This window comes from Agelaius phoeniceus, chromosome 26 (genome assembly GCF_051311805.1).
Source record: "Agelaius phoeniceus isolate bAgePho1 chromosome 26, bAgePho1.hap1, whole genome shotgun sequence".
In the NCBI taxonomy this organism is placed as follows: domain Eukaryota; kingdom Metazoa; phylum Chordata; class Aves; order Passeriformes; family Icteridae; genus Agelaius; species Agelaius phoeniceus.
The window spans coordinates 410,540-426,042 of NC_135290.1; the positions used below are offsets into that span (position 1 = coordinate 410,540).

At 63.1% G+C, this 15,503-nt stretch overlaps 2 protein-coding genes across 3 annotated transcripts; both read left to right on the plus strand.

Moving 5' to 3' along the window:
* The first annotated feature begins 225 nt into the window (after positions 1 to 225).
* SP2 (Sp2 transcription factor) lies at positions 226 to 9,177 on the plus strand. 2 transcript variants are annotated; one of them, XM_077190820.1, is made up of 7 exons: positions 226 to 293; positions 1,597 to 1,698; positions 3,208 to 4,179; positions 4,759 to 5,050; positions 6,957 to 7,131; positions 7,935 to 8,128; positions 9,041 to 9,177. In XM_077190820.1, the coding sequence occupies exons 2-7, from the start codon at positions 1,615 to 1,617 to the stop codon at positions 9,139 to 9,141; spliced, it is 1,818 nt and encodes a 605-aa protein (XP_077046935.1). In that variant the 5' UTR covers positions 226 to 293; positions 1,597 to 1,614; the 3' UTR covers positions 9,142 to 9,177. The 2 variants fall into 2 exon arrangements, with proteins under 2 accessions (XP_077046935.1, XP_054505796.2); XM_054649821.2 differs by having other exon boundaries at positions 1,597 to 1,677.
* Positions 9,178 to 11,168: 1,991 nt separating this feature from the next.
* PNPO (pyridoxamine 5'-phosphate oxidase) lies at positions 11,169 to 15,060 on the plus strand. The gene is made up of 7 exons (XM_054649822.2): positions 11,169 to 11,312; positions 11,666 to 11,790; positions 12,479 to 12,578; positions 13,063 to 13,116; positions 13,430 to 13,558; positions 13,753 to 13,823; positions 13,901 to 15,060. Exons 1-7 carry the CDS (start codon positions 11,268 to 11,270, stop codon positions 14,064 to 14,066), a joined length of 690 nt encoding a protein of 229 aa, XP_054505797.1. The 5' UTR covers positions 11,169 to 11,267; the 3' UTR covers positions 14,067 to 15,060.
* The last annotated feature ends 443 nt before the right edge of the window (positions 15,061 to 15,503 follow it).

Genomic DNA, 15,503 nt, shown 5'->3' on the forward strand with positions numbered 1-15,503 from the left:
AGAGATCTTCTCTGCTATTGGCTCTCCGCTGCCGTCCGTCACCTCAGAGCTCCGCGCCCATTGGCGGAGCCATCCCTCCATCACGCGCTTTACTGCTCGGCTCAGCTGCCCATCAACCGTTTCCCCTCCTCGGATTGGCCGTCGCTCCACCATCTCAGCGCCCATTGGCCAGATCGCAAAGCAGCCGGGCGGCGATTGGCCCAAACCCCCTCTGTGGGCGGGCGCAGCAGGGCGGTGCCCGGAGGAGGAAGATGGCGCCGTGAGCGGGTCGGAGCCGCCGCCGCCCCCGGCCGGTCAGTGCGGGGGGAGCGGGGCCGGGCCGCGGCCGCTGCGAGGCCGCCGGGGCGGGGAGGGACCCGCGGCCGCCCCGAGCCGCCCTCCCCCGGCGCCCGGCGGGCGGGCGGCGCTTCCGGCAGCGGGGCCCGGTCGGGGGCGGGCCCGGCCTTTGGGACCCGCCTCCCCCGGGACCGCCCGGAGCGGCGGGGGCGGCCCGGGGGGACCGGGGAGAGCCCGGGGGGGCTCCAGGGGGACCCTCGGGGGTCGCGGCCTCATCCCGGCACGGGGGCGGCGGGGCCGGTTCGGCGATCCCGGGATGCTCGGGGAGCCCCGGGGATGCTCGGGGGTCCCGGGGATGCTCAGGGGTCCCCGGGATGCTCGGGGGTCCCGGAGGATGCTCGGGGAGGTCCCCGAATTTCCTTATGGGATTCATTCCCCTGATGGGGTTCGGGATGGTTCCCAAATTTCCCTGGTGGGATTCAGGATGATTCCCAAATTTCTCATGAGGTTCATTTCCCCAATGGGATTTGGGCTGTTTATCCTTATGGGATTCCTTTCCTTGGGATTCATTCCCCTGATGGGATTTGAGATGGTTCCCAAATTTAGGGGCCTCTGCTTCACTGCGAGTGGGAAACACACGGAGGGATCACGCCAGGCTTCCCTGCATTAATATCCCCATTTATTGTTCTGGGAAAATGGGATTTCTCCAGGGAAAATGGGATTTCTCCAGGGAAAATGGGATCTCTTCCAGAAAAAGGGGATTTCTCCAGAAAAATGGGATCTCCCTGGCCGGGATCTGGCTCCTCCCTAGCCGGCCCAGCCCCGCTCTGATTCGCGGTCGGGGCTGTTGATCCTCAACTCTGCCCTAAATTCCGATGGAAGGGAGGGAACAACCACACAAAATCCCCGGAAAAACGAGAATATTTCAGGCTGGGAATGGGAAGATTTGGGGCTAGAAATGGGAAGATTTCAGGGTGGGAACAGGAATATTTCAGGCTGGGAATGGGAAGATTTCGGGAGGTTTCGTCTCTCTGGGCACACCTGCTTTGAAGCTGGGCTCTGCCAGTTTTAGGAGGCTGCTCCTTCAATCCAAGGCTGTGCTGGAATTCAGGAGAACGAGGGAATCCAGGAAAGCTCCCTGGGATTTCCCTTGGGAACCAACCAAAGCCCCAACCCTGGAGAGGGGAGGAGGTGGCACATGGGGGGCAGCCCCCCTGTGTGAGGTGGGATGGGTCTGGGGCGCACCCGGCAGATCCTGGGGGTCAGAACCCCGGGCTGGGCTCCCCGAGGAGCTGATCCCCCCCTGCTCTGTGCCCACAGCCCGAGGGACAGCACAGCATGGCTGCCACTGCTGCTGTCAGCCCCAGCGAGTACCTGCAGCCCGCCAACGCCGCCGGCCAGGTGAGCCCAGCCCCTGCCCAGGTGAGCCCAGCCCCTGTCCAGGTGAGCCCAGCCCTGCTGGGGTGAGCCCAGCCCCTGCCCAGGTGAGCCCAGCCCCTGTCCAGGTGAGCCCAGCCCCTGCCCAGGTGAGCCCAGCCCCTGCTCAGGTGAGCCCAGCCCTGTCTGGGTGAGCCCAGCCCCTCCCCAGGTGAGCCCAGCCTTGTCCAGGTGAGCCCAGCCCCTGCCCAGGTGAGCCCAGCCCCTGCCCAGGTGAGCCCAGCCCCTGTCCAGGTGAGCCCAGGCCCTGCTCAGGTGAGCCCAGCCCCTGCCCAGGTGAGCCCAGCCCCTGCCCAGGTGAGCCCAGCCCTGTCTGGGTGAGCCCAGCCCCTGCCCAGGTGAGCCCAACCCTGCTGGGGTGAGCCCAGCCCCTGCCCAGGTGAGCCCAGCCCTGCTGGGGTGAGCCCAGCCCCTGCCCAGGTGAGCCCAGCCCCTGCTCAGGTGAGCCCAGCCCTGCCCAGGTGAGCCCAGCCCCTGCCCAGGTGAGCCCAGCCCCTGCTCAGGTGAGCCCAGCCCCTGTCCAGGTGAGCCCAGCCCCTGCTCAGGTGAGCCCAGCCCCTGCCCAGGTGAGCCCAGCCCCTGCTCAGGTGAGCCCAGCCCTGTCCAGGTGAGCCCAGCCCCTGTCCAGGTGAGCCCAGCCCTGCTGGGGTGAGCCCAGCCCTGCTGGGGTGAGCCCAGCCCATCCCCAGGTGAGCCCAGCCCCTGCCCAGGTGAGCCCAGCCCCTGCTCAGGTGAGCCCAGCCCCTGTCCAGGTGAGCCAGGAGGGCAGCACAGCCCCTGGGGCATTGCTGGGGGCTCATTCCCTGTCCTCATCCCAGAGTTCTTCCTCCTGCCCGAGCATCTCTGATCTTCCCAGCCCTTATCTCGGGGTGGGTTTGGGATTTGAGCTGCCTGTGATGTTCCAAGGGGAAATCTCAGGGAGTTTCCAGGATGTCCACAGCTTTGGGATGGTTTTAAGGATGGTTTGAACTTTTAGGATGGCTTTAAGGATGGATTTAAGGATGGTTTGAAACTTTAGGATGACTTTAAGGATGGTTTTAAGGATGGTTTGAAGCTTTAGGATGGTTTTAAGCTTTAGGATGGCTTTAAGGATGGTTTTAAGGATGGTTTGAAGCTTTAGGATGGTTTTAAGGACACAAGGATGGGATTTAAAGGGATTCAGGGACACAGGGATGGGATATTAAATGCCACCATGGCTGAAAGCAGTGGGTGCTGGACATCTGCAGGAATTCCTTCACAGAAGAACTGGGATTGGGATGGGCTGCCCGGAAAGGTGGTGGAGTCACCTGGGGGTGTTTCAGGAAGGACTGGACGTGGCCCTCAGTGCCATGCTGAGGTGGCAAAGTGTCCCCAGGTTGGACTGGACCATCCCAAAATCCTTTCCAGCCTCGGTTGTTCGTTAATTAACGCGGGTAATTAATCAGCTCCCTCGGTCGGGGCTGTGTCGTGAGCCGTTCCTGCAGGTGCTGGGCCCTAACTGCCCTCTCTCCCCAGGACTCCCAGCCCTCTCCCCTGGCCCTGCTGGCAGCCACATGCAGCAAGATCGGTCCCCCCGCCGTGGAGGCGGCCGCGGCGCCGCCGGCGCCCCCCCAGCCCACCCCTCGCAAGCTGGTGCCCATCAAACCCGCCCCGCTGCCCCTGGGCTCTGCCAAGAGCAGCATCGGCATCCTGTCCTCCAAGGGGAACCTCTTCCAGATCCAGGGCTCCCAGGTGGGCACCTCCTACCCCGGGGGGCAGCTGGTGTTCGCCATCCAGAACGCGGCCGTGCTCAGCAAAGCCTCGCGCTCCTCCTCCTCCTCGTCCTCCTCGTCCTCCTCGTCCTCCTCCAGCATCCAGTACCAGGCGGTGCCGCAGCTGCAGCCCAGTGGGGCTCAGACCATCCAGGTGCAGCCTAACCAGATCCAGATCATCCCAGGCACCAGCCAGGCCATCCTCACGCCCTCCTCCTCCTCCTCCTCCTCCTCCTCGCACAAGCCCGTGCCCATCAAGCCGGCCCCGGCGCAGAAAGCGGCGGGAGCGGGCGGCGTGGTCAAACTGCCCGGGGGCGCCAACGTCACCCTGAGCCTGCCCCCGGCCCTGGTGAGCCCCGAGGCGGGCGGGCAGCCCCAGCTGCTCACGGACAGCCCTTCCAAAGGCGGCAAAAAGCCGCGGAAAAAGGCCCCGTCCCCCGGGCAGCCCGCGGCCGTGGCCGTGGCCGAGCAGGTGGAGACGGTGCTGATCGAGACCACGGCCGAGAACATCATCCAGGCTGGCAACAACCTGCTGATCGTGCAGAGCCCGGGCTCGGGGCAGCCTGCAGTGGTGCAGCAGGTGCAGGTGGTGCAGCCCAAGCAGGAGCCGCAGGTGGTGCAGATCCCGCAGCAGGCGCTGCGCGTGGTGCAGGCGGCCTCGGCCACGCTGCCCACCGTGCCCCAGAAATCCTCCCAGAACTTCCAGATCCAGGCGGCCGAGCCCACCCCCACACAGGTACGGCCTCCTTGGGACCTTCTCCCTGCTGCTCCCCTCTGGTCCTCACCCAGGGTTTGGGAGCTGGGGGTTTTGTGAGATATTCCCAGCTTGGAGTCTGGTTTGGGCATTGCTGAGGGGAGGTTGGGAGTGCAGCCATGCCCTCTGCAGGGATTTAGGAGCTCCAGCTGCTTTCCTAGGTGCTTTTTCAGTGTCCCTGAAAGCTCCTCAGTGCCACAGCTGGGGCTGGGATGAGCCAGCCTGCTGGAAGTTCCTGAGTCACTAAGGGAGGTGGGAGAGGGATGGTGTCCTTGTGTCACCTTGGGCAAAATCCAGGAGCCTTCTCCTTTCTCCAGAGGTCCCACAGAGGTGCAGATTCGCCTCCCAGTGAGGGTGGGGAGGAGCTGGGCTGCACTTCCCACACAAGCTATGACTCTCCCATCCCTGGAAGTGTCCAGGCCCAGCTGCAGCAGAAGGAAATTAAAACACGACAGCCTCCAAACCCCCTCCACCCCACCCCAAACCATTCCAGAATTCCCGAGCTGCGTGGGGCAGATCCCATCCCCACAAACCCCGCCCGTGTTCCCTCCTGCCGCCCAGGTTTACTTCAAGACCCCCTCTGGCGAGCTGCAGACCGTGCTGCTGCAGGAGGCCTCGTCCATCCCGCCGCCGGCGCCGCCGGGCGCGTCCTGCGGCAGCCCCGGTACCGGTACCGGCAGCGCCCGCAGGCCGGCCCCGCGCAAGGAGCGGCCGCTGCCCAAGATCGCCCCGGCCGGGGGCATCCTGAGCCTGAGCGCGGCACAGCTGGCAGCAGCTGCACAGGCCATGCAGACCATCAACATCAACGGCGTGCAGGTGCAGGGCGTGCCCGTCACCATCACCAACAGCGCAGGTGGGTGGCACTGCTGGCATGGAGGGGACATGGGGACATGGGGACATGGCAGGGGCAGGTGCAGGGCGTGCCCGTCACCATCACCAACAGCGCAGGTGGGTGGCACCATGGGCATGGATGGGGACATGGGGACATGGGGATGGGGACATGGCAGGGGCAGGGCGTGCCCGTCACCATCACCAACAGCGCAGGTGGGTGGCACTGATGGCATGGAGGGGACATGGGGACATGGCAGGGACAGGTGCAGGTGCAGGGCGTGCCCGTCACCATCACCAACCGCGCAGGTGGGTGGCACTGCTGGCATGGATGGGGACATGGGGACATGGGGACACGGGGCAGGGCGTGCCCATCACCATCACCAACAGCGCAGGTGGGTGGCACTGCTGGCATGGAGGGGACATGGGGACATGGGGATGGATGGGACAGGGGCAGGTGCAGGTGCAGGGCGTGCCCGTCACCATCACCAACAGCGCAGGTGGGTGGCACTGCTGGCATGGATAGGGATGGATGGGGCAGGTGCAGGTGAGCCCCTCAAGGATGGGAGGTCCTTCAAACAGATCAGATCAGATTAAATCAGATCCCCTGAGGGACATGGGGACAGTGGGGAGCTCACTGAGCTTCCAGAGGAATGAGGAGCTCTCCCAAGCTCCCAAACCCAGGAGAGGCACATTCACACACCCAGCTCCATTTTTGCAGCTCCACTTTTCAGGGATCAGCATTCCAGGAGTGAACCCCTCACTCCAGGGATCATTCCAGGAATGAACCCCTCACTCCAGGGATCATTCCAGGAGTGAACCCCTCACTCCAGGGATCATTCCAGGGAATGAACCCCTCACTCCAGGGATCATTCCAGCAGTGAACCCCTCACTCCAGGGATCATTCCAGCAGTGGATCCCTCACTCCAGGGATCATTCCAGGAATGAACCCCTCACTCCAGGGTTCAATCCAGCAGTGAATCCCTCACTCCAGGGATCTCCCCAGACCCCAAACCAGCCGGGCCCGGCCCCGCTGCTCCCCGTGCCAGGAGTGTCACGTCCCTGCAGCCGCCCTGTCCCCACTGCAGGGCCAAACCCTTGCCCAGAGCCGAGGGGAGGGTTGTCCCTGTGGGGAGCTTTATCTGCTCCCTGAGATCAGCCCAGCCCTGCTGCCTGCTTGCTTGGTGCCCCAGCCCTGGCTGTGCTGCTGCTCCTGGCAGGCGTCAGCAGAAATCCCAACCCCACTTTCCCACTGTGCTGTCCTCCCAGGACTGCCTTTGTGGGGGGGATTGAATTTAATTAGCTGTTCCAATTAACGTGGAGGGGACTGGCAGGACCTGCTGCCCACAGCCCAGCCAGGGCTCAGCTCATCCCCAGCGCTGCCTTCCCTCGCTTGGCGCTTCCCCGCCGGCTCTGCCTGCTCTCCCTCCCCGCTCTGCTCCTCTGCTGCAATCCCCCTTGTTCTTCCCCTCCTCCTCCTCCTCCTCCTCCTCCTGGTGCTGCCCTGGGAGCAGCAACCCCAACCCCAGCCCCAAGCCCAAGCCCAATCCCCATCCCAGCCCCGCTTGCTGACGCTGACCCCCTGTTCTTCTTTCCAGCCCCCGTCGCGGCTGCCAGGGACGCCCGAGCCTGGAGCGGCCCTTAGGCTGCGGGGTAAGTCCCGTTTTTTTGCTCAATATATTGCACGTTTTTTCAAAGTTTCTTTTTTGTTCCCTCTTTGAGCCCTTTTTTTATTCCCCGCCCCCCTAAAAGGGTCGAAAACAACTTTTTTGAAAACTTTGAAAAACCGCACAGTATATTCAGAAAAAAGGGGACTTACCAGGAGAGGCACGTGGCAAAGGGGGCCGTGCTGCATGTGGGGGTGAGTTCGGGGTGTTCCCTGTCCGGAGGGCGCAGATGGATCCTGACTGCCCCTTTTCCCTCCTCCCCAGGCCAGCAGCAGCTGACGGTGCAGAACGTGTCCGGCAACAACGTGACCATCAGCGGGCTGAGCCCCACGCAGATCCAGCTGCAGATGGAGCAGGCGCTGTCTGGGGACATCCAGCCCGGAGAGAAGAGGAGGAGGATGGCCTGCACCTGCCCCAACTGCAAGGACGGCGACAAGCGGTGGGTGCTGCGAGGGGGAAGGCTCATCCCGCTTGGGTCTGCCCCTTCTGGGCTGACTCCAGGTTCATCCCGCTTGGGTCTGCCCCTTCTGGGCTAACTCCAGGTTCATCCCTTTGTATCTGCCTCTCCTGAGCTATCTCAGAGCGGTTCATCCCTCTGGATCTGCCTCTCCTGGGCTATCTCAGAGTGGTTCATCCCCCTGGATCTGCCCCTTCTGGGCTAACTCCAGGTTCATCCCTCGGGATCTGCCCCTTCTGGGCTATCTCAGAGTGGTTCGTGCCTCTGGATCTGCCTCTCCTGGGCTATCTCAGAGTGGTTCATCCCTCTGGATCTGCCTCTCCTGAGCTGTCTCAGAGTGGTTCATGCCTCTGGGTCTGCCTCTCCTGAGCTGTCTCAGAGTGGTTCATCCCTCTGGATCTGCCTCTCCTGAGCTGTCTCAGAGTGGTTCATACCTCTGGATCTGCCTCTCCTGGGCTAACTCCAGGTTCATCCCTCTGGGTCTGCCTCTCCCGGGTCTAACCCGGGTGTGACTCATCCCCCACCCTGGTTCTGCCTGTCCTGAGCTAATCTAGAGTGGTTTATTCCTCTGGATCTGCCTCTCCTGGGCCAACTCAGAGCAGCTCATCCCGCTTGGATCCGCCTGTCCCGGGTCTAACCCAGAGCGTTTTACCCCCTGTCCCGTCCCGCCTGGCCGTGCTGACGCCACCTCTCCCTCTCCCTCTCCCTCTCCCTCTCCCTCTCCCTCTCCCTCTCCCTCTCCCTCTCCTCTCCCCTCCCTCTCCTCTCCTCTGCCATCCCTTCAGGCCGGGTGATGGTGGGAAGAAGAAGCACATCTGCCACATCCCCGAGTGCGGGCGCACGTTCCGCAAGACGTCGCTGCTGCGGGCGCACGTGCGGCTGCACACGGGTGAGAGGCCCTTCGTGTGCAACTGGGTGTTCTGCGGCAAGCGCTTCACCCGCTCCGACGAGCTGCAGCGGCACGCGCGCACCCACACAGGTCTGCACCGCGCCGGGGCTGGGATGGAGCCCCCAGAAGGGCTGGGGAATCCCTGGAGAGTCCCCATTCCCAAAGCAAAACCTCCAATAGGGCTGGGGAATCCCTGGAGAGTCCCCGTTCCCAGGGCAGAGCCCCCAACAGGGCTGGGGAATCCATGGGGTGTCCCCGTTCCCAAAGCAGAGCCCCGGCAGGGCTGGGGTATCCCTGGGGAGTCCCCGTTCCCCAAGCAGAACCCCCAACAGGGCTGGGGTATCCCTGGGGTGTCCCTGTTCCCCAAGCAGAACCCCAACAGGGCTGGGGTACCCCTGGAGTGTCCCCGTTCCCCTCAATAGGGCTGGGGTATCCCTGGAGAGTCCCCGTTCCCAAAGCAAAACCCCCAATAGGGCTGGGGTATCCCTGGGGTGTCCCCGTTCCCCCCAATAGGGCTGGGGTATCCCTGGAGAGTCCCCGTTCCCAAAGCAGAGCCCCCAACAGGGCTGGGGAATCCATGGGGTGTCCCCGTTCCCAAAGCAGAGCCCCCAAACACATCTGGGGCACCCCAAGCTCTCCTCCATCCCCAGGGCAGAGCCCCCAAACAGGCCTGGGGGACCCCCAGGTGCCACCACCCCCTCGGGAGCACGGGGATGATCTGGGCAGGTCCTGCCCGGGCTCTGGGGGGCACTGGGGGATTTTGGGGGGTCTCTGGTGACAGAGGAAGGGGATGGGGACATCAAGGGGACAAGTCCTGGAGGTGCCACCACCCCTGAGGGAGCACTGGGCAGGTTCTCCCTGGGTTCTGGGGGGCACTGGGGGATTTTGGGGGGGTCTCTGGTGTCAGGGGCTAACGGGGCCGTATCCTGGGGTGTCACCCTGTCCCCCGAGGCCCCTGGCCGTCCCTGGGGGTGACCCTGGTGGTGTCCCCTGTCCCCGCAGGTGACAAACGCTTCGAGTGCGCGCAGTGCCAGAAACGCTTCATGCGCTCCGACCACCTGACCAAGCACTACAAAACCCACCTGGTCACCAAGAACCTGTAGGGTGGGGGCACCCCCTGCGCCCCACGCCCGGCCCCACAGCCAGGGGCCACCCACAGCACTCCAGGGAGGCGCCTCGGGGGCGTCCCCGGCCTCCCGACCGCGCTGGGCACCCCGAAAACGGCGCTGGGGGTGCCCCAGGGTCCCCCCTGTGACCCCACAGATTTACGGGGTGACCCAGAGCCTCCCCTGTGACCCAGAGCCTCCCTTGTGATCCCACAGGCTCAGGGGTGACCCCACAGGTTTAGGGGGTGCCCCAGACCCTCCCCTGTGGCCCAGAGCCTCCCCTGTGACCCCAAAGGTTTAGGGGATCACCCAGAGCTTCCCCTGTGACCCCACAGTCTGATGGGGTCCCCCAGAGCCCCCCCAGCCCCATGGGGACCCCCCCAGCCCCATGGGGGCCCTCAGAGCCCCCCCAGCCCCATGGGGACCCCCAGAGCCCCCCAGCCCCATGGGGACCCCCCAGTTTCCCCCAGAGCCCCCCAGGGCGTGGGGCAGGAGCCCCGAGGGGAGGGGCTCCAGAGCACATTCCTACTTTATATTTAAAGTCTATAAATAGCTATAAATATCTATATCCCCTTTGGAAAATCCCTGTTTTCTATCGGATCGTTGCCTTACACTCCCCTGTCCCCGCCCTGTGGATCATGAGTGCTTTTTTAATCTATTTAATCCCCTGCCTTCCTCTCCCAAAACTCCGTTTTTTCCCCCCCTCATGGCCAATTCCTCTCTCCCAATTTTTATTTCCGAGCAACGTTGGCAATTCCCCCCTTTTTTGTTATTTTGTTTGCAATTTTGGGACTCCATCCCTTTTTTTTTTCCCTTTTCCTTCCTTTTTTTTTTCTTTTTTCCCCTTTTCCCTTCCTTATTTTTTATTTTCACCCCTTTTTCTTTCCTTTTCTCCCCCTTTTTCCTTCCTTATTTTTTCCCCTTCCTCCTTCCTTAGTTTTTATTTTTCCCCTTTTTTTCTCCCTTATTTTTTATTTTTCCCCCCTTTTCTCTTCCCGTTTTTTTTTATTTTCTCCTTTTCCCTCCCTTTTTTTTTCTTTTCCCTCCTTTTTCCTTCCTTATTTTTTATTTTCCCTCTCTTTCCCTCCTTTTTTTTTCCATTTTCTCTTCCTTATTTTTTCTTTTTTTCCCCCTTTCCGTTCCTTATTTTTTCTTTTCCCTCCTTTTTCCTTCTCTTTTTTTTATTTTCCCCCCTTTTTCCTCCCTTGTTTTTTTCTTTTTCCCCCTTTTCCTGTCCTTATTTTTTATTATTTTTTCCCTCCCTTTTTGTTTCCTTTCCCCCTTTCCCGTGTGTGCCCCCCGTGTACAGTGTACATTGTATCATAGATTCTATTGCTTTGGAGCTTTTAAATTAAACAGAAATTCCGTTTATTTTTGCCTGCTGTGCCGGGCCGTGCTGTGCCTGCCCTGTGTGATCCTCCGGGAGCTTCCCCTGCTCAATAAAAACCCCGAGGCGCCTCCAGGTCCTGCTGCCTCCGGGCTCTGGGGATTTGGGGGAGTTGGGGGGGTTTGGGGAATGGGTGGGATTTGGGGGAATTGGGGGAATTTATGGGATTTGGGGGAATGGGTGGGATTCACAGGAATGGATGGGGTTTGGAGGCGTGGATGGGAAATTGAGGAATTTTAGCAGGAAATGGTTCAGCTCCTGCTGTGAGCTGCTGGCTCAGGAGTGGGGGATTATCCCCAAACCCCTGTCCCCAAATCCCTGTGCCCAAATCCCTGTCCTTGTCACAGCATCCCAAACACCCCATACCCACATCCCTGTCCCCAGTGTCCCCAAATCCCTGTTCCCACCATGTCCCAGCCCCTTGTCACCGCCTCCCGAGGCCCAAATGTCCCAAATCCCCACATTGCCGTCCCCGTGTGTCCCCGCTGTCCCCGTGTGTCCCCGCTGTCCCCTGGGTGTCCCCCTCCCGCGGTCGTTGCCCCTTTAAGAGCCCCCGCACCCCTCTATACCAGCCACTACTTCCGGGTCTTTTGTCCCCGCCCCTTCCACCTCCTCCAATGGGCAGCCAGCTCCTGCGGAGGCGCGCGCGCTCTGCCGCTGTCTATTGGCTGCGCTGTAGGAGGCGTGGCCGCTCTTGGCCACGCCCCCGGGGCCGTGGGGGCTCCGTGCGGCCGCGATGGAGCTGGAGCAGCTGCGGAAAAGCTACCGGGGGGACAGCGAGGTGGGACCGGGGGGACAGCGAGGGGGGACCGGGACAGGGGGGACAGCGAGGTGGGACCGGGACAGGGGGAACCGCGGGGGTACCGGGACAGCGGGGACCGCGGGGGTACCGGGAGGGCCCCCCAAAGCCCGGAGAAGCCCCTCCCGGGCAGGGTGACCGCCCCCGAGGCTTGGGGCCACCCCGCAGCCAGGGCGACGCTGCCCCAGGTTGCCCCCAAGCCCTGCGGTGTCCCCACGTTCCCCTTGCTGCCCCCCAGTGCTGTCCCCGCTCTGGCCCCTGTGCTGGCCGTGCCCTCGAGCGCGGTGCCCTCCCCCGGTGTCCCCTGACCCCCGGTGTCCCCCCGGTGTCCCCAGGCGTTCGAGGAGTGCCACCTGGTGTCCCTGGAGCCCCTGGAGCAGTTCCGGGCCTGGCTGCAGGACGCGCTGCAGTGCCCGGACATCGCCGAGCCCAACGCCATGTGCCTGGCCACCTGCTCCAGGTGACACTGCGGGGACACAGTGGGGACAGGGCAGGGACAGGGGACATGTGCCTGGCCACCTGCTCCAGGTGACAATGGGGGGACACAGGGGGGACACAGGGGGGACAGGGGCCATGTGCCTGGCCACCTGCTCCAGGTGACACTGGGGACAGGGGAGGACAGGGAGGACACTGGGGGGTGAGACTGGGGGGACACACAGCAGGGACACCGAGGGGACATGGGGGATACACAGGGGGTGACACAGGGGTGACACAGGTGACATGGGTGACACACAAAGGGTGACATGGGTGACACTGGGGTGACACAGGGGTGACACACAGGGTCACCCAGTGTGTGTGGGGGGACACCGAGCGGTAGCACAGGGGACACTGGGGACACTGGGGGGTGGCACAGGGGGGGGACATTGGGATGATACAGGGGGTGACACTGGGGTGACACTGAGGGTGACACTGGGGTGGCACAGAGAGTGACACAGAGGTGACACAGGTGACACTGAGGTGACATAGGTGACACACAGAGGTGACACAGGTGACACAGGTGACACACAGAGGTGACACAGGTGACACACAGAGGTGACCCAGAGGTGACACAGGTGACACAGGTGACACACAGAGATGACACAGGTGACACACAGGTGACACACAGAGGTGACCCAGAGGTGACGCGGTGCCTGGGCACTGTCCCACAGGGACGGGCGGCCCTCGGCGCGCATGGTGCTGCTGAAGGGGCTGGGGCCGGACGGGCTGCGCTTCTTCACCAACTACGAGAGCAGGAAGGGCCAGGAGCTGGTGAGGGACACACGGACACACACAGGGAGCCCCGGAAATCAACCCTGAGAAATAAATCCCGAGAAATCCCAAATTCTGGGAGCTGGTGAAGGACGGGGACCCACAAACACCGGGAACCCCGATCAATAAATCCTGAGAAATCCCCATAAATCAATCCAAATAAATCCTGGAGCTGCTGAGGGACAGGGACCCTGAAACACCAGGAATAAATCCCGATAAATCCCGATTAATAAATCCTGATAAATCCTGATTAATAAATCCCAATAAATTCCAATAAATCAATCCCAATAAATCCCAAATTCCTGCAGCTGGTGACGGACAGGGACCCAGAAACACCAGGAATAAATCCTGAGAAATCCCAATAAATCCTGATAAATAAATCCCGATAATAAACCCCGATAAATCCCGATAATAAACCCGGATAAACGCGGAATTTGGCCCCGGAGCAGCGCGGTTCTGCCTCAGCTCCCTCCTGTTCCCGCAGGACTCCAATCCCTTCGCCTCCCTCGTGTTCTACTGGGAGCCGCTCTGCCGGCAGGTGAGGGGGACCCCAAATCCTGGAGGGGGATTTGGGGCTGGGGGTCTCCCCCGGTGGGCACTGGGGTCAGACAGGGTGGGGGGGGGCGGCTGCGGTTTTGGGGGAAAAGTCACAGAATGGGGGTTCTGAGTTTGGGAGCACCTTTGGAGCCACTGGCCGGATCCCAGGGGATGGTGGTCCCTGAGTTTTGGGTGGAAAAGTCGGAGAATGGGGCAATTCCGTGCTTGGGAATGGGAGCTGGGGTGGCCCAGGTGCGCATCGAGGGCTCGGGGCTGTCCCCAGGTGAGGGCTGAGGTCTCAGTGCCATCCCCAGGTGCGCATCGAGGGCTCGGTGCGGCGCCTGCCCGAGGAGGAATCCGATCGCTACTTCCAGTCCCGGCCCCGGGGCAGCCAGATCGGGGCCCTGGTCAGCCGGCAGAGCTCGGTCATCCCTGACAGAGAGGTGAGCCCAGGGCGGGATCGGCTCCCCGAGCCCTGCGGGATCGGCTGTGGGATCCCTGTGCCCTTTGGGATCGGCTGTGGGATCCCCTGCTCCCTGTGGGATCCCCTGCTCCCTGTGGGATCCCCTGTTCCCTGTGGGATCCCCATTCCCTGTGGGATCCCCTCCCTCCCCATTGTTCCCCTGGCTCCCCGCAGTACCTGCGGAAGAAGAACGCGGAGCTGGAGGAGCTGTACCGGGACAAGGCAGTGCCCAGGCCGGATTACTGGTGAGACCGGGGGGCTGAGTCCCCCCGAGCCCCCAAATTCCCCCAGAACCGCCCCCGAGCGCGGGTGTCCCTTGCAGGGGCGCGTACCTGGTGGAGCCGGAGCTGGTGGAGTTCTGGCAGGGCCAATCGAACCGGCTGCACGACCGCATCGTGTTCCGGCGGCTGCGGGACCGCGCGGCGCCGCTCGGGGCCATGACCCACCGCGGCCACGGCGACTGGGTCTACGAGCGCCTCTCGCCCTGAGCCCGCCCGGAACGGCCCGGGAACGGCCCGGGAACGGTCCCGGGAATGGCCCCGGGAACGGCCCCGGAACGGCCCCGGGAATGGTCCCGGAACGGCCCGGGAATGGCCCGGGAATGACCCGGGAACGGCCCCGGAACGGTCCCGGGAACGGCCCGGGAACGGCCCCGGGAATGGTCCCGGAACGGCCCCGGAATGGCCCCGGAATGGCCCCGGGAACGGCCCCGGAACGGCCCCGGGAATGGTCCCGGAACGGCCCGGGAATGGCCCGGGAATGACCCGGGAACGGCCCCGGAACGGTCCCGGGAATGGCCCGGGAATGGCCCGGGAACGGTCCCGGGAATGGCCCTGGAACGGTCCCGGGAATGGCCCCGGAACGGCCTGGAACGGCCCCGGAACGGCCTGGAACGGTCCCGGGAATGTCCCCAGGTGTCGCAGCCGCCCTGCCCTGTCCCTCGCTGTGTGCTGGGGATGGGCCCGGAGCTGCCCTCACCCCATCTGCAACCATTCCCAGTGGTTAATTAATTATGTAAATGATTGTGCAGGGTCCGGCTGTGACCCCAGTGCCCCTGCTGTCCCTGTCCCTGTCCCTGTCCCTGTCCCTGTCCCTCGCTGTGTGCTGGGAATGCCTTCAGAGCTGCCCTCACCCCGGTGTGTCCCCAAATGTGTCTGCAGCCGCTCCCAGTGGTTAATTAATCGTGTTAATGATCGTGCAGGGTCCAACTGTGATCCCAGTGACCCCCCTGTCCCTGTCCCTGTCCCTGTCCCTGTCCCTGTCCCCATCCCTGTCACTGTCCCTGTCCCACCACTGCCGCCCGTCTCTCCGTGCTTTGGCTGGAATCGTGGAATGTGCTCAATTCCCAGGTCGTTAATTGTTGTTTAATTAACTTAAATCGTGTCGCCGCTGTCGTGGCCTGCCCCGGGGCCATGAGACCTGAAACCTCGGCGCGTCCCCTCCTCCAGCTGCCGGAAAAGAATAAATCGGGATTTATGTGGAGGCGTGGAGCCTTTGGGTCCGTACCGGGTTAAAGTTTAACCAGGCAGGGCCGGGCTCTCCCGGGGCGGCCGGGGGGGCTCGGAGCTGCCGCCAATCCCGGGCCTGGACCCGGCCCTGGCTGGAACCAGCCCCAAAACCGGCCCCGGTTCCGTGTTTGCTGACCCGGGGGAGTGGAACCAGCCCCAAAAGCGGCCCCGGTTCCGTGTTCGCTGTCCCGGAGCGGGATCAGCCCCCATAAACCAGCCCCGGTTCCGTGTTCGCTGTCCCGGAGCGGGATCAGCCCCCAAAGCGGCCCCGGTTCCGTGTTCGCCGTCCCGGAGCGGGATCAGCCCCCATAAACCGGCCCCGGTTCCGTGTTCGCCGTCCCGGAGCGGGATCGTGCCCGTCCCGGGGGGACAGCGCAGCCCTGGCACGGTGGCCCCGGCGCTGCCGCCCCCTTTGCG